The sequence below is a fragment of the Temnothorax longispinosus genome, chromosome 4, assembly GCF_030848805.1.
Source record: "Temnothorax longispinosus isolate EJ_2023e chromosome 4, Tlon_JGU_v1, whole genome shotgun sequence".
NCBI lineage: Eukaryota > Metazoa > Arthropoda > Insecta > Hymenoptera > Formicidae > Temnothorax > Temnothorax longispinosus.
In genome coordinates, this window is record NC_092361.1 from 12,846,232 (window position 1) to 12,873,116 (window position 26,885).

The window sequence follows — 26,885 nt, forward strand, 5'->3', positions numbered from 1 at the left end:
ATCGCGCGAAAGTTTCTTCGCCGATCGATCGATTCTCGCCGCGACGACCTCGTTTGTTTATACGGGGGGATAGATATGAAAAAGGGGCTCGCTCGGAGGAGGCGGGGGAGGGGTCTCCGATGATCTAGATTTGTGAGGGATGTAAAATAAGAAAATAATGGAGTGAGATTTTAATAAAAAAATGTTCATTATAATACGTTACACAGTTATCTATTTTTAAATACAATATATTACAGAGAGAGAAACACACAATTATAATTTATTGTTATTAATATTATGTCTATTATATTTAGCTTACGATTATTATTATTATTATCGTTATCATAATAACTATGTGCTAGCCTCGATGAATATATAAGGCAGCAGGAAAAAAAATTATGTGTAATGGGAGACTAATTAATGCATATATTTTTTTTTATTTATTTAGGGCAACTGTATAGTCGATTATTACGATTGTATTAATCCCCAGTAGCTGTGCAACAGTAACGGCGATATTGGTAATAAATAGTTAACGTAAGGATAAATATTACGCTACCGCGGCAGTGTACTTCCTGGATTCTCTGTGGGCAAGGGGTTGGTTTTCCTCTAATTATCAGGACTATATCGGCTAATATTCTACATGATTACCCCTCCCCGCTATTCCAAATAGTATCGGCTACTTAATGATGATCGAACATCAACAAGCAGCACTTATATATTTAAAATTACTTTTTTTTTCCCCCCCATAAACTGTGTCACAGACAAGAGTTACTGATAATTTTTTTCATTTTCCTTTATGAATAAACTACACGAGCGATTTGATTTCTTTATAAATCGGTATCTCAGAAATGGTAGAACGATCGGAGTTAACAACGGAAATATATCGGAAGTGTGTGTATTTTATGTTTATGTGTTTCATATGTATGGTGGATGGGTGTGTGGACACAGAAAAGTTATATAAGGCTATCTAAAAATGAATACGAGTACAAAAACTGCTCGATTTGACGTGATAGTAGAAATCATTTTGATGTAGCGAGTGTATCTTGGATTTTACACATTTCACACAAACACTTTGGCGAGAGCGTCGGCGCCGGCGCTCGCTATAAACGGTCGTGACGGGTGGAACGCTACGTCGAGGATACTTTCGTCGAATTTCTTCCGATGCGCTGTTATCTCCTGAACACAAGTCTTGTTGTCCATGTTCCACAATCTTATACTGCAATCGTGACCTGCAATCGCGATGAGCAAATACCGAATTAGAGACTCTAGCGATACGTTGAAATACATATATTTTTTATTTTTAACTGTTTCGCGTGTTATTATCGTGATAAAATTAGTGTCATTTTCCTTCTCCGTACTTACTTCCTGAAAGTAAATATAAACCATGAGGATCTACAGCGAGACTAGTGACTGCGTCCAAATGCGCTACCATTGCGTGAGCAAGAGTAGCCGACCGGTGATCGTAAAACCGAATATGCCGATCCTCGTGTGCGGCCACAACGAGCGGTAACGTCGGATGTGCTACTACGCGATTCACGCCTTTCGTCTCGTTCGCCTCGAGTCGCGCCACGATCGCGCCGGTTTCAGTGTCAAATACCACGCAAGCTCCTTCATAAGCCACGACCAGCTTGTGTGGTTCGTCCCTGATAAAGTCAACCGAAGTCGGTATACCGTCTAAAAAAGAAGAAACAAAAGGAAACCGTTACGACACATAATCACCTAGAAACGTATGACACAGAGAGAAAACTTACATTTGATCAATATTTGTTAGATAAAGCTGTGCGAATTCGAGACTCCCGTGTTATTTCAATATACAACTTGCTACTAGCTAATCATGACCTAATAGCGCATTGTCCCAAGCTTAAAAACGTTAGGGTTTGCGTACCTTGTTCCGAAACATACGTATTGAGAAGAGGTTGTGGGGCCTGTGGCGCCCATAATTTTACAGTTCCATCTGCACTGAACGACAGCATAGTACGTAAGTACATGCTCAAACCCCAAACAGCGTTTGTGTGTCCTGTTAACGTATGACTAAGGACACTTGGTTCATACGAGTCGTACGGATCGATGTTAGCCGATGGAAGCGTCCAGCAATGGATATTGCCGTCCAAACCGCCGCTATAACATCGGTTGCCCATACTGCACATGGCCAGACACAAAACAGGTCCAGTATGTGATCTGAATGTGTAAAGTGGTTCTACATCTAACGAGGCTGACCTGCAAGATAAAAAAAAATGTAAATGTAATAATAAATAAATACAATATATAACATACATCTTTAAAATAATTCGTAAAAAATTATAATTATAGTTATTTTCATAACAAAATGGAATTTACGAACTTTTTCGCTGGTACAGTCTTATGAAGATTCCACAATTTCAGCGTATGATCATCGCTCGCGGTGATGAGAACTGGATCTGTGGGATGGAAGACAAGTGCCCTAACAGCGTCAAAATGCGATCGTAACGTATATTTCGCGTTCCATGTTTTCCTGAAGGTCTCTTTTGTGGTAGAAACCATCTGTTGGACGAAACAACGGCATTACAAGCATTGATGAATCGTATCAAATCAACTTGTGCAATATAAAAATTCTAGACTTACATCATACGATATTTCTGCATCATTGTTAACACATAATTGTTCTAATTCGCCTAATTCCAGTGTAGAATCACCTTCCTTATTTGGGCGTCTTGGGTCTGGTTGCAATCCTCTATGTAATGCTGCATCTTCAGGAAAGATGTTGGATTAGCAAATTGCAAAATGTAACAATAATATGAATATCGTAATACGTGTGAACAGATTTATATTTTGATATATAAAAACATCTGAAATACATGTGAATTAATACGGATACTACTTACTCCATTCTGAAGAATTCATTTCCAGATGAATAGAACCAGGTGGTGATTCTTCGATTTCTGTGAGAAGATTTAATTCGTTTAACACTTCTTCTGCTTCCGCATCTGTATCAACATCCTCCGCTAGAAGAGGAATAGATGCCTGCAAGGCAAATATGAAAGTCATATCGATAGAACACACATGTCGCAAATAAATACATCATAAAATAAAATATTATACAATAAAAATACAAAGTAATAATAGAAATTACCTTATTTGGTTTGGTATCTGTATTTGCATCGTAAATTTCGTCTTCTACGTCTCCTTCCTCCTCTTCCATGTCCATATCCGTGTGACGCAAAAATTCGAAATTTGCTATAACAGCCGCTTCCGTGTCTAATATCATTGCCTCTGCCATAGAAGATGGTTGCTGCTGAAATTTAAATATCATCAAATTTTTTATACAAAAATTACATAAAGATTTCCACTGATTTCTTTCATTATAATTTCGTTATAAATTTTTGTTTAGGTATATAAAATTGGATTTAGATATATAAAATTTTGAATATTATTGCAATTAGTGCTAATACAAGTTGTTTCATTTCAAGTTAAAAAAAAAAAAAATATATATTTATTTATTTCTACCTTTTTTGGGGGATGCTGCTGCTTTCCTCGGCGTACGAGACTCTCGTTATATTCTTGCTTATCCTGTGCTATTCCTTCATTTCCATTTAACGCTGGAGTATTCATCTCTTCTGTATCTGTATTATTGTTCAAGCCAAGCAGAGATCGTACTCTGTTTGACCGTACATCTATTATCGTATCAGTATATCCAATCTCTTGCAAATACCTGAAAAAAAAACATTCTACTATATCTTTTTATGAATTACACACTAATGTTTTCCTCTCGGTCTCAAAGTCTTAATTTGAATACAAAATAAGAATGCAAAAATTAACATTAACAGCTTTAAAACTCTGAAGCAGCTCTGAAATTAAACCAGATATTTTACATACTGCCTCAGAAGTTGACGACCTTGTCTCCAACTAACATTACTGATGGATGTAAATGAAGCTTCTCCATCTCCTCCTCCTCCTCCACCGCCACCACCACTACCACTTTCAGAGATATTGCACGTGGTACCTTCTTCATAAAGAGGTGGTTTGACATCCCCTTGCATTACTAAGTCAGTACCATATTTTAGCTTATGATACCTTGCTCTGCAGAAATTACAAGAAACGGTATTGTAAGGTCATTGTAATAGATGTTACTATAAAGTATAGACATAATAGAGTCTAATGGTAGTCCAGTAGTATAATGTTAATGTCCGTATCTCTCATTTGTATATGGAAACCCTAATAATAAATTCCAATTTAAGTTCTAATTTTACATTATGGACTTAAACAGTTATAATTTGTAATATACTAATGTATGTTTTCTTTTTAAGTATAATTATGTAATTTTTCTTATAACAATATATACAACATACATACACATACTCGTATTATTTATTAAAAAAGTATGTATGTAAATATTATGTATAATATTCAAGTATTGAATATTAATGCTAACAAAAATATTTCTTGAATCCTCCTTTAACACACAGACTGCCAATGTTATTCATATATGTTACTCATACATGAATGACACAATTTCAAAGAAAACTTCTAGGAAACCAACATATTTTCTTTCATATTTATTAATTTTTTGGCATAATATATCATTAAACAATGAGATTTTTAAATAAAAATTTGATGTTACTCTTATCTGAATAATAAAAACTCTCAAAAACAAGAAGTATCATTCATATATATACAAATGACACGTATATGAATAGCCATTAATGTATCAAATAATATCACCGCAATTACTAATTTATTTACCTTTCTTGTTTAAGTGCGTACTCTAACATTTTTATTCTCCTCACAAGGTCGTTCTTCAAATTTTCCTGTCCCTTTCTTTCACCTTGAAGAAAAGCTATCCTAGCCTGCGCAATAAAACACCAGGAAAAATTAATCCAATTGGTCAATTAACAACAGTTTTACTTTTTTATACTATCGCAATTTCTTTGTACGTTCTACACGCAAACACCAACAAGCTCGAGTACCAAGAAAAAAAAAACACGTTTGCTCCGCTTTTTGACAGTGTGACAAATCGGAGCAACATTGGTACGAATAATTATTATGTGCTCGAGGTGCAATATGTCGATTGTTAACACGTTCTACCGCAATGCTAACGCATTTTGTTCGCGTTAGCCCGAAGCGAAAGGTTCGCATCGTGCTTCCTTATGTGCCTCCCTACCATCACATGACAGCTGAAGTGACAATAAGGCGGACAATTGTCTCGCGCGCGCGTTCGCGCTTGGCTCGCGAAGCGGGTGCCGCGTAGCCGCATCCGTCGTGCGGGGCCCGTACCTGAAATTCCGCCCTGTCCAGCTCCCACTGGGACCTCTCGAGCTCGAAGCGGGCCCACTCGTGCTGGATGAAGTGCAGGATGCCAGGCATCGAGTACTGCGGCCGCTGGTCCTTGGCGTCGCCGTTGCTGCCATTGTCGCTGCCGCCCTGGTGCTTGTTGTTGGCGAGGGAGACGTTCGCGCCGCCGGCCAGCTGGCCGTTGTGATTCTGGGACGCGGGGCTGCAGCTATCCTCCATTGTGGCACCACAAAACTGGCTGGGCACCTTCATTTCATGACACGGCGGCCATTACAGCAACTTCCCTTCCTTCGCGGAGTACCCCGAGAGTGCTCTCCGGTCGGACAATGTATTTCGATCGGCCCGTCGGAAAAGGAGACAATTATTACGCATGCGGACGCAAGTTATACGGGCGGTCCGTAAAGGTCCCGAGACCCCCTCGCGCGCGCGAAGATGAGTCCCGCAGCTCTGCGCTCACCGCGGTCCGCTCGTCGTGCTCACGTCCGCGCGACGCCCGCTTCCGGAAAAGCGGAAGGGATCGCGGTCGGCACGGGGGACCGGACCGTTTCCTCTCTACTGCCCCTCGCTGCTCGCTGCACGTCGACGGGTCAACGGGTGAAAGTTACCGCGCGGCGGCATGCCTCGCAAATCTCGCAATCCAGCCGCGGGCACCTTGCCGACCGGTACGGGCGCGCATCGTCGCCGGAAATTTCGCCCTTTTTATCGGCACCGACGGACTCATTCACTACCCCCGTCGCCGTCGCGCGCTGCGGCCCTTTCGCCAAGCGGGATCGCCCGATTTGTTTTTTCACTCCTTGTTACGCGGCGCGTTACTCCGCGACATCGGTTTTCATTGGCCCGTCCCGTCGGCTCACGAGAGTTAGGCTAAAGTCACATGGCATGTATATACTTCCACGTAACGCGTAACCGCGTAACCAATTAGAAGCGTTTCGCATTTTCGGTTACGCATATTCGTGCTTCTGATTGGTTACGCGATACGCATTACGCGGAAAATATCAGTCCATGTGACCGCATCCTAAGGCCGTGGCACATAGAAAAACTTAAGGTAGGTTTTCATGAGCAGTGAAATGCTGCAGCAGCGAGCAGCAGTTTAGTAATTTCTTAGAAAATTCCTAACAAGTTACTAAACTTTCCTACAAATTAAGGTGCCAATTCATGGGACGCTGAAAAACAGCGTTGAGCGACGTCACGTGACATCACTATGATGCCAGCGTCAAGAAAGAGAAGTTGGATTTTTCCAACTTCAAGCGTCAAAGCCAAAGCAGCGCGAAGACGCCGAAATTTTGACGCTGTTTTCCTTTTCATGAATTTCAATTGACGCCGGCGTCAATTGTGGTCATGCGACCTTCTTGCCGCTGAAAATGAGCGTCGAGCGTCAGCATGAAAAGGCACCTTTACTCAACTTTTCTAGAAATTATTTAGTAATTTCCAAGAAATTACTACACTGCTGTAGCATTTTACTGCCCATGAAAACCTACCTTTAAGCAGTAAGCAAATCAGCCAATCACAGTCAAGAACTTAAGGCACGGTCCTAAGCAGTAACGAATCCATACCGTTGATTTCCTTAAGGCGGAATTACGATGAACTTAACGTAACGGAACGTGACGGGACGCGAAGTAACGTGAAACCTAAACACATTGTTTTTTGGTACTTTACGTCACGTTACGTAAAGTCGATCGTAATCAGCCGCATATAAAAACGATGTGTTTAGGTTTCACGTTACTTCGCGTCCCGTCGCGTTCCGTTACGTTATGCTAGGTCTACAATGCGAGTCGTAAAGTCGTGAGTCGTAAGAATTGACCAATCACAGTCGATTATTCTCCTCAAATTCGATTGTGATTGGTCAATTCTTACGACTCGCGACTTTACGATTCGCATTGTAGACCTAGCATTAAGTTCATCGTAATTCCGCCTTTACTGCTTAAGTTTTTCTAGGTGCCACGGCCTTTAGGCTCAGTGCACATCGCTGAGCCTAATCCTGTTTCATTCTCTGCTTTCGGAATGCTCCGCGCGTTGTTCATTGATTGCGTTCAGCAGAAAAAGCAACTCAACGCGATCAGTAATAACTTTTTAAAATGGTTGGATCTTGCCTTTAATTCTTCCCTGGATTCAAGTGTAAAAACCAATTATCGTAATAAAAAGTCATTGAAAAAGAATCATTAAGCGCTCATTGACCTGTTTTTTCTGCTGAACACAGGCATTGAGTGCTTATCATTTAGCGACACAAGTCGATCCAAGGATCATTCTGTCTTTTTTCAACATCTAGTGAACAACAAGGATAGAGTAAGGCTGGAGTCCCATGGCATGTATTTTCCGCGTAACGCGTAACCGCGTAACCAATCAGAAGCGCGAATATGCATAACCGAAAATGCGAAACGTTTCTAATTGGTTACGCGGTTATGCGTTACGCGGAAAATACATGCCATGGGACTCCAGCCTGACGCTTGTGTCGATTTGTGTCAACTGGAAAACACCTATTATTCGATGAGACTGAAATTAGCTTGACTTGCTGGAAAATTTTTTCGAAGTCCGCGTGGATTCAAACAAATTTTAAGCGTAGACGGAACTAATATTGATTAACTTATACTTAAATTTTAGATTTCGATTGAGAAACATACGTGTAAAAGGTGTATTTAATAGAGAGTAGAGAGAGTAAGTTTAAAATTCGCGGTTTATTAGTTATATCAGTGCGCATGTGCAGATCAATATTGCCTTAAAATACTAGCATATAGTCAATACAAAAAGTTTGTGATAGCTCATTATCTGTGATTTTTATTACGGGAATATATTTTTCATCTAATAACTTAATAATTAAATTCATCGATCAGATCTCTTTTGATTTTCAATTATTGTCATACAAATAAACTTTATACAAACAAAATGTACGCGCGCGCGCGTGCACACACACACACACACACACACATTATTTTACAAATTATTTATTATAATAATTTTATTTGTAAAAATAAATATTAATAAGAGCATTTCATTTAATTAATTAAAGAAATTACTCCTTAAAGATTTTATTAAAAATTAAAATAATGTCTAACTTTTGGACTGTAAGGTATTTCTTAAATATGTTGCTTTGAGGGATTATTTATCCATGAAGATTTAATTCTTCATTTTTTGCAGGTTGTTAGCCTAGTGCCCAATCCCCAACCTGGAGGATCAGTTCTCAAATATAGAGGGGTGCTCGTGACAAGAGATAAACTCTCGGCGGGTGCCATTAATTCTTCTGAAAGGTAGCGATCAAATAAGAACCAATGATTTTTGGTCGAATTTGAACTCGGATCTTCGGCTCATTAGAGCAGCGCACTTCTTTCTGCGCCATGATCGTCACCATTGACCGAAATGTTTTATATTATTATGAAGTCATAAGGAAAATGGAGAAGGTGAGGTTTGTAATATGGAATGGTCACTTCACTTACATGCCAAAATTATGTCTCCAAAATGTCATTCCGTTTGACCGTATAACCTAAAATCCTAGATCTGCTGCAATAGTGACTAACTTATACATATATAGGTATAAAATAATTATTATATATTATATATTGATCGGAATCATTAGAGAATATATATTTGTTATAATTTCTTAGATGTATGACACGTAAAACTGGATTCATTAAAAATAAATTAACAGATTCAATATCAAAAGAAAAAGATGCATAGAAATAGTTATTTGTGTAACAAGTGCGGGAAGTTGAGAATTGGACACGGGTGCGGAGTGGACGCACGAGCCGAAGGCGAGTGCGATCGCCCGCACGCGTGTCCAATTCTCAACCCGCACGTGTTACACACCCTATTTTATATTACAAAGTGCGTGGAAATTGGCCCATTTATTGCGCGCGCGTCATCTGTGCGACGGATGGCCAATTCCACACACGAGTCGAAACAGTGCGGTAATGTTACATTACCGCACTGTTTTGACTCGTGTATAGAATTGGCTATTTGTCGCATAGATAGCGCGCGCGTAATGGGCCACTTTCCACGCACGTGTGATATAAAAGATTATTTAAACACAAATCATAATCTATGTAAATATATATATAAAAAACAACTTTATTTAAACATATAATTCATGTGTGAAACGATAATAATATGTCAACGACGTATATAGAATTTTCATAACATCTATTTTTACAGAAAATTTTTAATTTCGATTTTGCATATTATTTAACTATCCAAGGAAGATAAAAAATAGGTATTTTATAAGCAAGTAATACAATCATGATATAAATAATTCTGTAAATAGAAAAATAAAAAATTGCACTATTTAAAAAAATTATAAACATTTAAAAAATTATTTAAAAAATATATTTTTTTTAACTAAATGGTAAAATTTCAAAAACATTGCATGTCAAAAAAAAATTATGTTGTAAGTATCGCCACTTGCAATTGCAATAGTTTGACACATTTGTTTATTCCGTGAGTTATTCAATATTAATCAAGGATTTAGAAAGAGAGGTAGAATTCTTTATTACGTGTTTCTTTTCTTTCTTCTCTGTAAAGAAATATACAAGACAGCAATTGGTTCATTTGTGCCATATATGTAAATAAATATAATTGTCTTGTCATCTCCATTATATATAAATTTATATCCTTGATTAATATTGAATAACTCACGGAATAAACAAATGTTTCGAACTATTGCGATTGCAAGTGGCGATACTTACAACATAATTTTTTTTATTTGACTGATTTTATATACACATAATTAATAATAATAATAATAAATAGTAATAAATAATAATAAATAATTTAGAATTTATAATAATTATTTATAATAATATTTAAATAATAATAATAAATAATTAATTCCTTTTTCATCAATTTTTTATCAATTCCAAAATAATTCATCATAATAATATATAATAAAGAAATAAATGTTAATTGTTATTAAATTTTGTATGTCACTTTATTTATTGTTTTAGTTATAATTGTTCAGTAAAAATATTGTAACAACTATAAATTAGAAACTGGATAAAATAATATAATTATACACAATTTTATAATCTCATCAAAAATTAAATAGAATATTTTACATGTATAGTAGATAGAAGGACAAAAGTTATAATACAAAGTAGCAACAAATATTATAATACGAATAAACACAAACAAGATGGTTTCGGACAAGGGCTTTCAAGGTGATTTACGTAAGTGATAAAGAATTGAAATATGACACCGTTGTTTGATAACATGGTAACAACGTGATCTTAAGCATCTCTACATTGATACCAATTGTCGTTTTGTAAATATTGTACGTACAATATCGTATAATATACACTTAGTGCCAACAACAGCGTCATCGTGATAGAATTTGATGCATTTGCATATTACTTACCGGATATTCGCGATAACGGTCGCTCATATTTCGTGCGTGTGTAATTGTAGCAACGAAAAGGGATATTCGCGCAAAGCTCCTCGACAAAAGAAAAAAAGAAAAGAGGCAGTCCCTGTAGTTAGGCTAAAATTGTTGTTCGGAGAAGATTTAGGTAACGCTGCGCATGCGCAGATAAGGTTGTGTGTCAACACACGACGACGTGTAGGTCGATAACTTTTTGGATATGCGTTTATTCGCATTACAATACCTTCGTATCTTAATATTTTATTTTTCGATCAATCTGCCTTACTTGGACGCGTCGTACGTCCTTAATCAACCGCAACTTTGTTGTATTTCCCGTATTAATGTAACATTGTAACACAACGTTAGCCGGAGGCGCCGGAGGTAACGGTAGAGGGAGACCCGGCAACGTTGCCAGAGTCGCTTGTTTAGCTTTTTGCGGTGTTGCAGCTGCTCGACAATCTGGCATGCCTGAGTAGAGAAGTGCAGTTCAGTGTTTCTGGCATATTTGCCTTAAATATAACCTATTTCCACGTGGTGAAAAGTTAACAATACTGCTTGAAACCTTCCCACACAATAATATAACGTAAGTTTATCGATTATTATTTTAATATGATATCTTGATATAGGCTTAGTGTTAAATCCGTTGGATTTGTGACGAACAAAATTGTTATTGGGACTCGAAACGTTGCGCGGATTGTCATTTTATCGCAATTTTCTCTATTCAAATTTTGAACTCGTGTACGTCTTAGTCCCGTTTTAGATTTTTAAGATGTTTGAGAGATTGTGCGTATTTTAAAGCGTAAAACGAAATAATTTTTTTCACTTGTATTTTTATCTATAAATTTTCTCGAAATAAATACCAGTAATTAACCATGGATCAAATGAGGCAAATTGCCAGAATTGGGCCTCAAGGCCCAAATCTACACGGAGTCGTTTATGTTTGTGATATAGAGACGCTTTGACATAGCAAAGACACCATTTTATGTAGCTTTGTGTACGCCATTTTGTTGTTGTTTCTTTTAGGATACACACTAGATGATTTCATCAATTTTGAGGCTAACCAAACTTTTTATTGCGCGAGAAGTACGATTTATTTGTTACATCGTACTGTAATATATTATAAATCAATGATATACAGATACATAATATTTTCACGAAATTCGACAAATGTTCAATTTTCTGAAATCTAAGTTATTAGGTAGATATAAATGATATATTGTTATGTTTCAATCGTCTTCATTGACCTTTTGTTTACGAATTATATTTGTCGCGCGCGCGTCCATCAATAACACACTACCGAAACCAGAATATCACAAGAATCGATTCAAATCACATGGTAATGTTAAAGCTTCAAAATATTTTTTTCATTTAGTTTGATCTATTTTTTGTAGAAATTTTCTGATATATATACATAATTTTATTTGTTATTGTAATCGTAATATCTTGTAGGTTACGAACGCGCAATATTTCGCATTATCTCATATTTATATTCATTGTTATGTATATTCAAGTAGGAGATGCTTTGTATCTTTGAGACTGTTTAGAATGAATTTATGATGTTCTACAAGGTTTTTTATAGATATCAGTAACAAGAAAAATGTTCTGGTATATCTATATTATCTAACCTTCTCGTGTTAAATTAGAAAATAATGTATTTGGTTATAATCAAATATTGTGGGATTTTATCTCTGAAAGAAGATTTTGCAATTACAATATAAGAAATTGAAAGATAATTTCACGTTTTGCAACATTGTTACGTAATGACATATAGCATCATTTTGTCATCAAGATAAAAGCAACGACAGATGGCACTACTTGTTCAGTAACGACCTTTCATCGAAACTTCTAGAGAATACTGCGCACATAAACATATTTTAAAAATACAATTAATTATTGATTCTATCATAATGAATATCTATTTTTAACATTTTTTAGATTATGGCATTTTAACATTTCTTTAATTCTTAGTAAATTGAATAATTTCAATTTTTTATTATATAACCATTAATTTTCTATATAGTTTAGATTCCTCAAACGTGAGTTATTATATACTTTCCTAAACTTTATAAATAAATATATATATATACAGGGTGATCCATTTTAAATGTCCATCTCAAATATTTCTTGAACAATACATTTTAAAGAAAAATGTTTTAGATAAAAGTTGAAGGGTTCAAAGAGGGCCAATAGACAATCTTTTTAGATTTTGGGTTCAAGGCCCGTGTTGAACCCTCCAACTTTTATCTGAAACATTTTTTTTTTTTTAATGTATTGTTCAAGAGATATTTGAGGTAGGCATTTAAAATGGGTCACCTGGGTGACAAAAGTACATATAGTAACAGTTATATACAGGCTTGTACATAACTTTTTTTATTATTTTTATAGAATTGTTAGAATAAATTATAAAATTTTTGCATGTGCGGTTATTTATATATTTTAATATATTATAATAAAGCAATAAGTTTATCATTGTCGTTAATGTGACAGCCAGCAATATTTTTATTGTACTTCAAAATCCAATGTACAATATTTTTTAGGTTTTTTGCATTGTGTCCATAAATTCACAAAACGTTATAGTAAAAAAGTTCATACGAAATTATACGGAAAGAGAGCTTTTCCTATTATCTATACTGATTTTGAAATTGCGAGGAATTTAGCATTTAGCCAATCACGAGTTGAGGTTATGTTGAGTATGCTGTGAATCGCGTGTGCCTGTGCGTTATGTGATTGTCCATCTCGCGCGATTATTGGATGCTGGAGATAGACAAAAAACATTCACACTACGCCTGATCGTAACTTTGGGAAAATATCAAACCCATAATTTGAAAACTGTTTGAAATGAAAAAAAATTGTATTTTTTAGCATGAATGTTTCCATTACAGTAATCGCAAATTTTCGGACATTATATTTTTCGAAACTACAATTGCAGAAAAATTTTACTCACTGAGAAAAGAATTTTAACTCTTAACGTGCATACGTGGGTCTACGGCGTTCGAGCCAAAGTGATATCTGCTCGTAACTGTAAAACTTACAAGCCTGTTAAAAGATATTAAATAAACGATGTTTATCAAATTAACTATAAAATCGTCAACTACAATGTAGACAGACGTTTCATGAATTTTTTTAGATTTTTTAAAATATTTTAAGGTAGGGAAAAATAGCGTTGAACGTGGCAGACTCACATATCCACTTAGAAGGTACCGAAAAAACGTATGCACTTTAAGGGTTAAGTCAGTGTCTGATAGCGTTAAACATTTTGGACATTCGAAGTGCGGAGAGAGAAGCGTATCAGGTAGAAAGAGGTATTCAGAAGTAGAAACTTTAAGGATGTATAACAAAAATGACTTTTTAAAATAAGATGTGTCAAAGAATTTTCTGAAATAAAATGCTTCAAGGATATATGGAAAAAAGAACCCAGATAATACGCATGTTTCAAATCGGGAGATATGACGTCTTAGAGACGTCTTAATTATATAATGACGACGTCTTTAAAGCCCGATCTACATCTATTGTAATGCTTTAATCATAATAGCGATCGTGGTCGTAAGCAAAGGAAAGCTGTTGTAAACAGTATATCTATGCGAATATATCTATAAACACACTTTTATTCGCGCGTCGAGAAGGTTGATAGGTTAGGTTTGTAGGTTATTGTTGTAACGCCAGACAAGCGTCGTAATCAAGAGTTCAAGTTGAATCAATTCATACGATGAGCTTACGATAGCTGCGATCGTCGTAAGGAGTTTACGATGAACATTACGATTAATGTAGATCGACCTTAATAGAGTAGCATAAGAAAGATATGACGTCTTAATGACATCTTTAAGACGTTATATCTCTCGATTTGAGACATTATTAGGCCTGTTTGTTTTCGCTGCACGTCTGAACTAGTGTAATAAGTTAGAATAAAACAAATATATTTTCTTTCATTCTAAGTTTGCACTAGTTCAGAAGTGCAGCGAAAAAGAACATTATGTTCACTTGGAACTTTCTAAAATAAGACGAATTAGTTGTGTTCTTCTGCAAATTTTTTCTTTCTTTTGCTCTATTGTAAATTACAAATAGACAATTGTACTAAAAATATAATTCCTGCTTCCTCTCTCGCTTGTCGGAAATATAGATTGCATAATATCCGACCTGGAAAATGGAAAAAGAGGAGGGGGAAAGATGTCAATTTGTTCCAGATATCGCCAAGGTTATGTCTGGCTAATGAGAAACCTATGAATATGTTGACACATATAACTTGAATTAGAATTGTGTTATTAAAGAAAAAGAAATTTCGATAGTGTGTCAGCACTGACGTCTACTGAATGATATATGTACAATCGTAAACATAATTAAGCAATGAGGGAGAATTAATTTTTCAAGATCAAAAGTGCTGAAATCTATATTACAGTCAAGTATCGAACTTAAGATCGAGGCAAAGTGACGAAAATCGATCGTCCTACAATACGACGAGGAGCTGTACCGTTTCCCCCACCATGAACTGTGCTATTGGTGCGGCGAGTAAAAGGGAAGGGCTCTATTCATCAACCGTTCAATAAAACGAATCCGTGACGAACATTCCATGTGTGTAAATTATTAAATGATCTCACATGAACGCACAGGACGTCATTGAGAAATCGATTATAAATTTGGGCCCAATATAAGGATCTTGATGGAATAATATAACAAAAACTATGCAAATATGCCAGCTGATGTGTAACAAGCTGATAAGATCGATAAGACCTACTTATTGTATATGCGTGTGTTACATTCGAATAAAAACATGAATCTACGAAAGTGAACGTATGAAAGGAAAAATTCGAGTGGAATACGAAACGGTCAGAAACAAACCATGTTTTTGGATTTGATGCCACGTCATTAGAAAAAAAATTTTTTTGGAATTGCTACGCGTCTTTCTAGCCCCTCCCGACGGACATAAATGGAGCAGCAAAATTTTTTCGAAAATTAATTGCCGGTATGTCGGCCTGTATGTGCCGGTTAAAAATAAGATTCCCTTATTGCGCAGCGAATCGGGACGTTACAAGCGCAGTTTCTGCTTTCTGCTCGCATTTTTCGACGCTTCGTGCACGCTCGGCAATCTTCGGGAACGGAAACTCGGGGCCTAAGTGCAGTGTACTCCACGCTCGATGCGCAAACCCATCGATGACGCTGTGGACAGTTCGCGCGGTTTCTTTAACTCGCGTTTGAAGATATCGGGGGAGAACCGGGAGAACGATGTGGAGAGCGGCGATAACGACATTCGCGACGTTCCGCAAGCGACGTTCCGTTCTCGACCGAAGTGCCATCGTGTCGTTCCATGACATCTCGTTTGTGCTGAACGAACATCCCCGATGAAACACACTCTCCGCTACCGAAACTCGTGTGTTCTCGCAATTTTTGCCTATGCCGATGCAAAACCAAGGCAAATTGCCCTATTTAAGGGGCATAATCTTTTCGAGGTGATGCACCTTAAAGTGATTTTACACAGATAAGCGCGCTTTCTCGCGTCCGTTTGAGGTTGTGCAACACGACTCGCGGATAGCCCTCGTCATTGAGGAAAAAAAAAGCCAGACTTATAACGAGATCACATCGAGAATCACGGATAAAGGCTCTTCCGACTGGAAAAGTACGCCGTTGTACAACTTTCAGCTGGAGCAAGCGGGAGATACTCGTTTTCGGCCCGCCATCTTTTATACCTGGATAAGGTCAGGGCCCTCGGCCCCCTTAGTCAGGGCCTGATCGCGTCGTTCGATCACAAGCGAACAATTTCCGCGACGATTCGTGCACACGTTCATCTTACGAGCGCGACGGGCATCCCGTTTCATCGGGACGCATCGGATTTTTGCGTCAATCGTCATATTTAGCAAAATAGTGACCTCGCGCACGACGGGCATCGATCCAGAATGAGGCGTGCGCGCGCGCTCGCGGTACAGTGTACAGTAGGCGTCAAAATGTTGGTGCTTTTTCGTTCGACGAGTAACGAGTAACCTCTATGCACTAATCGTTAAATTAAGAGCGGCAATTATGTCGACACATTAAACAGAAATAGATTCCTTCTGATCCCACGAGACGGATGCCCACAAAAGGCGAAAAAAGAGAATTAAACGTACTATATGTACGAAAAAGGGTAGGGAGGAAAGGGAGGAGGAAAGAATTTCTCGAACATAAGCCAATTATGACAAGTAGTCTTCTTTTTTTTTTTTTCGAAGTGTTTTTTTAAATTTAGAGCAAAAAAACCCTCATTTTGCGGGTGCAAAGCTTGTTGATATAGTGGAACGGTGTGTCTCGGTATTCAACTGTTTTGTCCTGAAGATGGCAATTTCTTGAAACTCGAGAGATATTGTTATTCAAAACTGCATCAGAATTATTTGCCCTCTTTCCCCCTCTCTTTCCGTTCCATTTTTTTAAACGTATTAATTTATTACTATTATTTCGGTGTAGAAACGGATCTTGTAGAGAGGTTATCCACGAGACAAACAGTACCTAAACCACAATGACGCCCGCTCTACGACTGGACTACTTTTTTTATTGACGATACTTTCGCGAACGGAATTGATGATGCTGTCAAATATATATTGGCGCTGTCAATCGGGATACGAAATGCAATGTGCTTGTCTTATGTAATTTTTTTATTTCATGGGTGTTTTAAATTTTCGTGATATTTTCTGTAGCAGTCCCCAAAAATTGAATACATTTAATATAAATGGTTTACCATATTTAAGACAAATACAACGCACTATATATATATATTTTATGATTGTAAAAATCTTGTGGGAATAAAGATCTATAAATATTTCACTGAAATATCAGTTTTTTGCGTTAATTTACTAAATTACCTCTGAGTTAATATCTGTTAAAATATCTCTGACTATATATACATATATATATGTATATTTACAGTGATATAGTACACTCTTATTATAGTACAGATATATATTAAATTAGGATTATATATTAAATAGTGTATTATTATGTTGTGCATATGTCTTTCATGTAGTTTTCTATTATAGATTGAAAAAAGTATTTAATTGTCAAGATAAATGAACAGTGACATTTTACTGTTCTCAATTTTATAATGGAAAAGACGCAAGCTGGAACAGTGCATAATTCAGAATCTAGTTCCCCAGTCACATGTGACGATAGAACTGATAATGATGAACTGTCTAAAGAGAAAGAGGATGAATTATTATTCGGTGCAGAAGAAGACGGGGACGATGAAGATGCACTGTCCGATGATAGTTTGCGCTTGAGATTATCTGACGATGACGATGCTGAGCAAGAGAACGCTACAACAAAAGACACAAATACTGCGGAATTAAAATCGCAAAGTAGAATAGCTGGTATGTAATTATTATTTTTTATCTATGAGAAGTAAATTAACATATATTACTTGATATATGTTATTGAATAATTTCTGAATGATACCCTGATATATATGTTTCTTTCCATTGTGTTGAATGGAACTGTCCATAAAATAACTTGCAAGAAGACATAAAATGTTAAATCTAGAAATACCCAAACATAAATGTCACAGAAGAGAGAAAGAAAGAGAGAGAGAGAGAGAGAGAGAGAAAGAAAGTAGTTATATTTTATAAAATTAAATAAAATGGAAGTCTTTTTATTCATGGATGTGTCTGCGTTTTTTTGCATCTATATTAATATTAGCATTTTTGTTTTGTTTGCAGAACAACCAATTTTAAATAAAATCGCAGAAAAAACACTATACTCCGACCTGCAGGAGACTGTAAAAGAAGTTTCCAAGTCTGATAGTGAAGAATCAGCGCAGAACGAACATGATACAGGTAAGATCTTTGCGAATGACAAAATTGTTACTAATTACCAAATCAAGTTTTCGTCACATCAAGAATATTGATGCAAATTTTTGAACTGAACTTGTGTAATCACTTCTTATATTGCCCCTCACCCTTAAAACATTGGAAACGAAGGAGGGATCAATCATTTGATCTGTTGCAGCGCCCTTAGATGAATATACATCCGAAAACAAACAAGTACAAGATAATATACGTAAGTCGGAAAATACCAGTGCGACTGCTAATGAATTTAATGAAAAGTGTACATTCAAATCTAGCAAAGATTTAAAAATTACCGATGTAAGCAACGCGTGTCCAATTGTAGTATTGAAGGGACATACCGCAATAGAAAATGATAAATTGTCTATAAATAATCATACACACACAAGTAATGTTCGAAATGCAGAACTAACAACTCATAGTGAAGAAAATCTAAAAGAGGCATCCAGCGATAGTAACAAAATAATTTCGACAAATTGTGAGCAAAATAAATTAGACAGTGTAGACAGTAATATCCCTTCTGTAGATTCTGCTAATATTAAGATATGTAAGAGTGAAAAATTGGTTACAAATGTGATTGTTTCTAATAATAATGATGATAATTTAGAAGACAAAATAGTAGACAAACATATTAAAAATAACAGTCACTCTCTAAAAAGCTCACATGTCGAACTTAATAATGGTCCAGATTACGTGGATTTAGTCAACTCCGGTAATTCTAAGGATTCATTATCATATATAGATACTATTGCGCATAAAAATAAAAACAAAAATTCAGAACCGATGGATGTAACAGAAAGCAAAAGTGTATCAAATATTTCAAAATTCACAGAAAAAGTGACGAATATTTCATTGATACAAGATCAAAATATTTCATCCAATGTTAAAGACAACGCAGAAGTAACCGAAGACCGTAATGTTGATAAATTTGTAACCCAAACTATAGATAATAATTTATTATTAACAAACATTTTATTAGTACCTAGCGATGTGGATAATTTTAATAGCGAGAATGGAATGAAAAATGTTGACACGGTCATTCCGAGAAATAAACGAATTAAAAAAACAATCAATACGGTACAAGATCGTACTGAAGAAGATAAACAAGGTAGGAAATATTTAACATTAAAAGCGAAATACGGTATTTTATCAATATCTAATAGAAGATTTAAAAAAAAATACTTAAAAAAATTAGATACAAGAATATTAATAGTTTTATATACTTTTATATACTCAGTGAACATGTCTCAAATCGGGACATAAGACGTTTTTAAGGCATCATGTGTCCCGATTTGAAACATGGGTCCCAGACAACACAATGTCTAAAATCGAGGACATATGACGTCATTAAGACGTCATATATCCCCGATTTTGGACATTGTGTTGTCTGATGGGTAGTCAAGTGCAATATATTATTTTCTGATTTCTAAGTAGATTTATGGATGATTGCATGCAACTTTTGTAAAAAATTTTCAAGGGCGATATATCGCATAAAGTATCCTGATATTTATATGTATCTATAATAATGTAGTAATAATAATATAAAATATGTGATAAGTAGAGAAAGAGGATAGAGATGATTGTTTTAAAATTATTTAATTCTGTCAGTATCATTTATAACAAAGTATATACCCAGTGAACACAATGTCTCAAATTGGGATTAAGACGTCTTTAAGACGCATATGTCTCGATTTGATATGCGTTCGGGTACATTCTAAAATAAATAATTTCTCAGTACAGTCTGTGTGTTTTGTTGTTGTACGTAAAAATCTTTTATTATGATTTATTTATAATTTTTACTATATATTTTTTAATATACACATTAAGATATTTTTGCATTTCATTATTACAGAGGAGAGCGGGCGAAAAAGGCGGAAGACGGCTAAAAACGCAGAAGAGATAATCAGGAAAAAGTATCTTAATAGCGACAGTGATTCTACCGATACTACGGAAGAATTCGTAGTAATGAACCACAAACTGAATCCGGATATACGTCCTGCATCACCACCTTCATTAAAACGTAATTGTCCGGAAAACGAGGTTTTTAATGGTAATATTAAGAAAGCGAAAATGAGTACCAAGGGCTCGGAAGAAAAGAAAGATGTCACACAATTGTCCTTCATTGAAAAATTTTTCCGGCGGGACCTCAAAGAGAAATTACCAAAACTTACGCAGGAGGTAAACAAAAAGCATTTATATTGAAATAAGATATCTTTTAATTACTTGTTTTTAATTATATGTTTGTTGTATGAAAATGAATCTCAATTAATTACGAAAACTAAAACGATTGCTTATTATATATTACTGTTTAATATGCTTAAGGAATTGGAAGAGCTCCTGATTCAAAAGATTGCCGAAACAATCGCGATGCGCAGTGAAATTGGACAGCTCAGAGAACAAGCTCGCATATCAGAGAAATATCAAGAAACAACGCGTGTGAAGATGCAACAGTTGATGAAGCAAGTGAAGGATTTCGAAATGGTGCTGAATCGTAATGCGATAGACCGTCGTGCGAATCCTGACAAACCTGTCGCGCCTATAAAAATAAATAGATCTGTAGGCTTGCAAGTCAGCTTTATAACGGTATTTATTTATCGCAGAGATATATTTGAACTCATTTTCGCGGTATTCACTTAAAATTATGTTGGTCGATTAAATGCTCTACTCATTAGGAACACGGAATGCAGAATCTACGGCAAACCGCGAATCTCAAGCCTGCAGCAAACACAACGAACATCAGCACCACTTCTCCACCTACTGAGGCAAATAACAATGTAACAAGTCCAAGACGCGGTGGAATTAAAATAAGATCGCCCCGACCTGTAGTAACCGTCTCTACTCCTATAATCACGCAGAATCATCCGGCTCAAACGGCGTCTGTTATTTCCACTGTGACGCCCGCAGCTTTGGTTGTTGCTAAACCTTTAGAAGCATCACACACCCTAACGTTGTCCAACCAGCCTAGCGGTATTCAGCCAATCTTACCTGCTGTAAGTAACACAAGACTTAATCTAATACTATTTATAACCGATATAAATCAGAAAACTTATTTTATGACATCGCATTAATTTAATTTATGCAAATTTTGCAGCCGCAACAGCAAATTCAGTCGCAGCCACATCAGACTATTGTTCTAAATGGCAAAATACAAAATCAAGGAAATCGTCCGATAGCTCCGAAACCAAGAAATAACGATCTTATTGATCTTACGGACGAGGAAGAAAAGAATAAATGTATGTTAATCTATTTTTCATCTATTTTTGTATATGCGTATTTACATGTATACAGATGGCGCATGCTTTAAGGCCATAATCTATCTTCATCACGACGCGTGATAATAAACATCTGTAATTATCACGTTTTCCTCATTATCTAACATGTTCTATATTGTAATAGCAAATGCGAAAGTTAAGACTACAGCATCTACAATTGAACAGCAATTGAATATAACATCGAAACCTGCGCAATCTTTCCAAAGGGTAATACAGACATTACCGGCAAACGTAGCAATTACGACGCAGCCGACTAGTATAAAAGTGATAACGACTAATCAACAGCCAGTATCAACTGCTCTCGTTGTAAGCATTTTTTTCCCATCTATTGTACATGTGTAATATTTATGTAATACCCCGAGAGGAAAAAATTTATAAAATTATATGACAAAATCTAGATAAAATTAGGAATGCCGCAATTATGAATGCTGAATATATACAACAATGCTATTAAAAATTTAGATTTTTTGACAAATATTTGCACAATTTATTTCTAAATAGTGTTTCAGTAAGACAGCAACGTTATAAGGAATGATCTTAGCGGAATATTGCAAAGTTAAATCTGAAGAAATTGCGAAAATAATTTCAAGATAATTGAGAAATATAGTTGAGTTTTATTATGTGTTACTCCTGTATTACGTAGCATATTCTGTATTTGCTGGGTCGCCGATAGATGACATCTTTTCTCGTAAAACATGATGAATGTAATTGTTGTATGTATATCGATATTTGCTGGAGTAATTTTTGCTTTTAAATGTTGAAATAATTGTGCAAAATTTAAACCTAAAATTGAATTTATTAACTTTTGTACAAATATCATTTAGAAATTTTATACCGGCAAGAACGCTACGTTATGAGGAATCATCTTAGCGCAATAATTGTGAAATTTCTCTCAATTGAATGATGCAATTATTGCACAATATTTGTGTAATTTTCCTATCGGGGTAGTATTTAAAAAGGAACAAAGGAGATGTGTGATTATATATATTATATTAATTTTTTTAGAATAATGTGAATCCGCCTAGACTGCAGGCGTATGTGATGCAAAGTAGTGGCACAGGTTCGCCAAGACAAGTATTGATAGCATCAAATTCTAATCAGCAAGTACAGGTTAGTAGTAACAATTTCTCGCCAGAAAACTTCTTTCTGAGAATAAGAAAGTTATTGTAATGTTGTTTTATATAAACAAGAAATTCAAATATTTTCTAGATACGACCTGTGAGCACACCTAATAGGCCACCGTTTTCAACTGTTACTTATAAGGGTAATTAAATTATATGAAAGAAAAGAAATTGTATTAATACGCAATCTTTTTTTTTGTACATTATTACAATACTACGATTTAGAAGAACTACAGTGAAAAATGGTTACAAAAAATATGATGCTCGTCGCAGTGTTTAACATTGTGTTATTTACTTCATTATTTTATCAACAGGAGTATCAACACTCGCGAATGGTACTGTGCGCCTACTAACCACGCCTACAGTTCTACAGATAAATAAGGTGAATATCCGATAGCAATTGATGCTAACTCGTACGACATTTGTTTATCGAACGCGATTATGATTTTAGTACTGTTTTATTTCAGCATCCGGCGCCACTGCCAGACATTCCAACTTACGCAACGACACCTGGCTGGAAGCTTCCACCGCCCGCACCATCGTTGAAGATTTCAAAAGTCTCGAATGGTAAACTATATGAATGTCTCTATTTTATACAAATAATTCAAATTCAACTTTCAAGCTACGAAATTCTCAATATAACTTTAATGTCGCATAGGCATAGTGTTATCCTGGAACATGAATCTAACGGATAAATATGCGGATATCGCCAGTTATCAATTGTACGCTTATCAGGAAGTCGCTGGTGTGAGTCCTAGCACTTCACTGTGGAAGAAAGTGGGGGATGTGCGCGCACTTCCGCTGCCTATGGCGTGTACCTTGACTCAGGTAAATTGAAAACATCAATGTTGTAAACTCGTCAAAGGGATAGAACGAGCCTCGTGCGTTGTTTGGAATTCGCAATACTAATGAGAGCAATATTCTTGTTACAGTTTTCCGAGGGTAACAATTATTACTTTGCGGTCAGAGCGGTTGATACACATTCTCGAAAAGGACAGTACAGTACACCTGGCAATATCTCCCTGTAAAGGAGCAACATCAAGTTTCGAGATCTCCGTTCTTTCTCTATTTCTGTTTTGTTACTCTTTACACTTGCGTTCAACGCGTACTTGTGATAAAAATAGTTTTTAGATAACGTCTCACAATAACACGGTACATTATAATGGATCTGACTCGACGATTGATTTTATAGCTAATGTCCCTCTTGAATTATTGAACTCAAATACGATAACTTCAGTTGATATTATGCCCATAAATGCTTCCAATCGCACATATAATTTATTGTATATAATTTCTGATTTCGTAATATGTATCTTGTTTCTTTTTTATTCATTTCTTTTAACAGGTGAATTTTAATTCATTCTTTCGGGGCAAAATATTGATGTTACAACATAATTGTAATTTCTTGAAGACATTTTTATGATAAATTCATGAAGTTATTTGAATTTTTGCCTTCTGGTTTCTTGCCTTCTGGTTTATTGCTTATAAAACTGTCGCAGTGCATAAAGATACAGAATTCTAGTAAAAAAATTTCACACACTTCAAATATACGTAATGGTATTCGAAGACTGGTTTTGAAGGAAATATATTATTCGAGCCCATTTGAAGATTCTAAGACAACGACGTACTGCTTGACTGTTTGTGCTAAGTGTCACTGAACGCTAAACGAAAGATAGCGATAGACAGACATAACAATCGTAGCACAAAGTGGAAAATGTTTTGTACATTAGTTATTGCTTATAATCTTAAATCATTGGATGATTAAATATTCTATTAATCATAATAATGTTAAGCGAAAGGTTATTAAAACCAAAAAGTTTAACAATCTGCATTACGTTATATAGGGTGCCCCATTTTAATGGAAACAGCTGTATATCTCTTAAACTTGACGTATAAAAAATGTTTCAGACAAAAGTCGTATAGTCTGGAAGGGGACAAATAATGGTAAAATGAAAAAAAAATCATCATGAAGGTTATCATCATCTTTTTAAATAGACAACACGCATGTCTCAAATCGAGACATATAACGTCTTAAAGACACCATTAAGACGTCTTAATAACGTCTTTAAGACGTCTTATGTCCGATTTGAGACATTGTGTTCACTGGGAAGTACAGTGGATCAAAAAAGTATTTGCACATCTAGTGTTCTTACAATAACTTTATTCGAAGGAATAATACATAAGTACGAATTGTGTCCATAAGTAATTTATTACATACGTGCAATATATGTAATAAGTTACTTATGGACACAATATGATTTTTTTTACATAATATGACATTCTTCTAATTATTCTGTATAGAAAAGTATTGAAGTAGAGTTACATAAAAATCAATAGTTTATGCGTTTATGATCCTCCAAACCATATATATAACTTTTGTCTGAAACATTTTTTTACTAATAAGTTTAGGAGAAATATACATAGCTGCTTCCATTAAAATGGAATATCTTATATATGTATCCTTATATATTATTATTTTTATGAGATTTTAATAATATCACACTCGTGCATTCCCTAACGTTTTTGAATTTATCTATAATAAAAGAAAATTACACGCAGCATCAGCTAATGAACAAAAAAGCACATTCCCCACTTTGTACGAAAATTATCTTATTCACTATCGTCGTTTTTCGTTCAGTGCTCAATTATGAAGGGTTAAGCGGCATATGCCACTTCTATTCCTCGGATTTTAGCTATTATTAGTGACGCAAGTTTGAAAAACTTCCGTAGTCCGTTTTTACTTCCTGAATGAATAGGCACTAAATTAAATTTAATTATTATTTAGCTTACCCTTGGTATTTCCGACGACAGCATCTATTAGTCTGGTATTTTCCAACAATTAACTGCAACGTAATTGTTACTCCAGATAATATAATTTGCTCAATTTTTATACAGCTAAATTCGGATGTGTATTTACGCTAGTGTATGTACATCGTAGGAAAAGTCTCTTTTAATGAGCGAGAAATACATTATCTGAATCGCTCGTGTGTAAATATTAATTTGTATATATATACATACATACATATATATATGTATATCACATGTCATTATGATATAGGGTGTTTCCTAAGTAAGTATACAAACTTGAAGGGGATATTCCTTAGCTTATTTTAGAAAGAAAAGATCCTATGAACATATGTCCTAAACTGCTTCGTTTTCAAAATAGTCAAAAATTTTTAGATGCGCACCTGGTGCATCTAAAAATGTTTCATCGATACTTATGATATGGATCGAATATGGTTCTTAATACCATATGTACGCACGCCAAATTTGAATAAAATATCTAAGTGTTTTCCAGATTTTCGAAATTTTCATATTCTTTCTCTCAAGTTTGACACCTTGTATTTTGAAAACGAAGCAGTTTAGCACACATGTTTATAAGACTTTTTCTTCTTAAAATAAGCTAAGGAATATCCCCTTCAAGTTTGTGTATTTATTTAGGAAACACTCTGTATAGAGCATAAGCGATATTTGCGATACTGATTAAACTTAAATTAATGAACTTCATTTACTCACCATAATGATAAAATAAGTAGTTAAATTAATTATCTCTTTTGTATTTATATGAACAAATAAACTTTTCAATTAATTAAAATTCTTTTTTACAACTTCTTACAGTTCTGACTTTTTACTCTTTGTTCTCGATATACTATGGGCACGTATTATAGAATTTTTCGGAATGGGTTTCGATTGGAATTATTTCGTTTTCTCTAGAAAACACAAGAGAAATCTAGGAAAAAAACTAAACTCTGATCGGATTCGAACTCTCTTAAGTAAGAAACACCCTCTGTAATTGACCTTCTCGATCGGAGTCTAAAGTATATATATTTAAATTCTAATTTTTAATTTAAGAGCATTTCTGGCATTATTTTTCTTATGTTTTATTAAATAATAAATGTGTTGGGATCAATTTGAGAATTCGCATCGATTAATTGAGCGTTTTGAAGGAAAAACTTGATTGAGACAGTATGCATTTCAAGCAGCAAAGTGACGTCAGAAGACGACATAATGACGTCTATTTTTAGTCATTTTTGGTCTATGACGTCGGCGACTAATAATGGACGTTTATAAGACGTCATTTCTTAGACGTCTTAAAGTCGTCCAAATA

The 26,885-nt window shown here is 35.3% G+C and overlaps 2 protein-coding genes across 5 annotated transcripts; one reads left to right on the top strand and one right to left on the bottom strand.

The window, feature by feature from the left end:
- Positions 1-168: 168 nt before the first annotated feature.
- On the bottom strand, positions 169-6,086 carry Cka (Connector of kinase to AP-1). 2 transcript variants are annotated; one of them, XM_071776294.1, is made up of 11 exons: positions 5,230-6,086; positions 4,699-4,802; positions 3,832-4,035; positions 3,463-3,667; positions 3,089-3,247; positions 2,841-2,979; positions 2,581-2,705; positions 2,321-2,499; positions 1,865-2,196; positions 1,342-1,653; positions 169-1,208 (listed from the first exon to the last, which is right to left on the bottom strand). In XM_071776294.1, exons 1-11 carry the CDS (start codon positions 5,497-5,499, stop codon positions 1,039-1,041), a joined length of 2,199 nt encoding a protein of 732 aa, XP_071632395.1. In that variant the 5' UTR covers positions 5,500-6,086; the 3' UTR covers positions 169-1,038. The 2 variants fall into 2 exon arrangements, with proteins under 2 accessions (XP_071632395.1, XP_071632394.1); XM_071776293.1 differs by having other exon boundaries at positions 3,089-3,250.
- Positions 6,087-11,018: 4,932 nt separating this feature from the next.
- Wde (Fibronectin-III type domain-containing protein windei) lies at positions 11,019-26,387 on the top strand. Of its 3 annotated transcripts, XM_071776489.1 has the most exons (16): positions 14,011-16,032; positions 17,584-17,913; positions 18,259-18,375; positions 18,548-19,492; positions 20,237-20,562; positions 20,707-20,967; positions 21,057-21,158; positions 21,240-21,374; positions 21,476-21,617; positions 21,781-21,962; positions 22,662-22,766; positions 22,866-22,920; positions 23,092-23,159; positions 23,245-23,344; positions 23,436-23,605; positions 23,710-26,387. In XM_071776489.1, exons 2-16 carry the CDS (start codon positions 17,649-17,651, stop codon positions 23,803-23,805), a joined length of 3,069 nt encoding a protein of 1,022 aa, XP_071632590.1. In that variant the 5' UTR covers positions 14,011-16,032; positions 17,584-17,648; the 3' UTR covers positions 23,806-26,387. The 3 variants fall into 3 exon arrangements, with proteins under 3 accessions (XP_071632589.1, XP_071632590.1, XP_071632588.1); XM_071776488.1 differs by lacking the exon at positions 14,011-16,032 and adding an exon at positions 11,019-11,174 and having other exon boundaries at positions 21,057-21,374; XM_071776487.1 differs by having other exon boundaries at positions 14,015-16,032; positions 21,057-21,374.
- Positions 26,388-26,885: the final 498 nt, after the last annotated feature.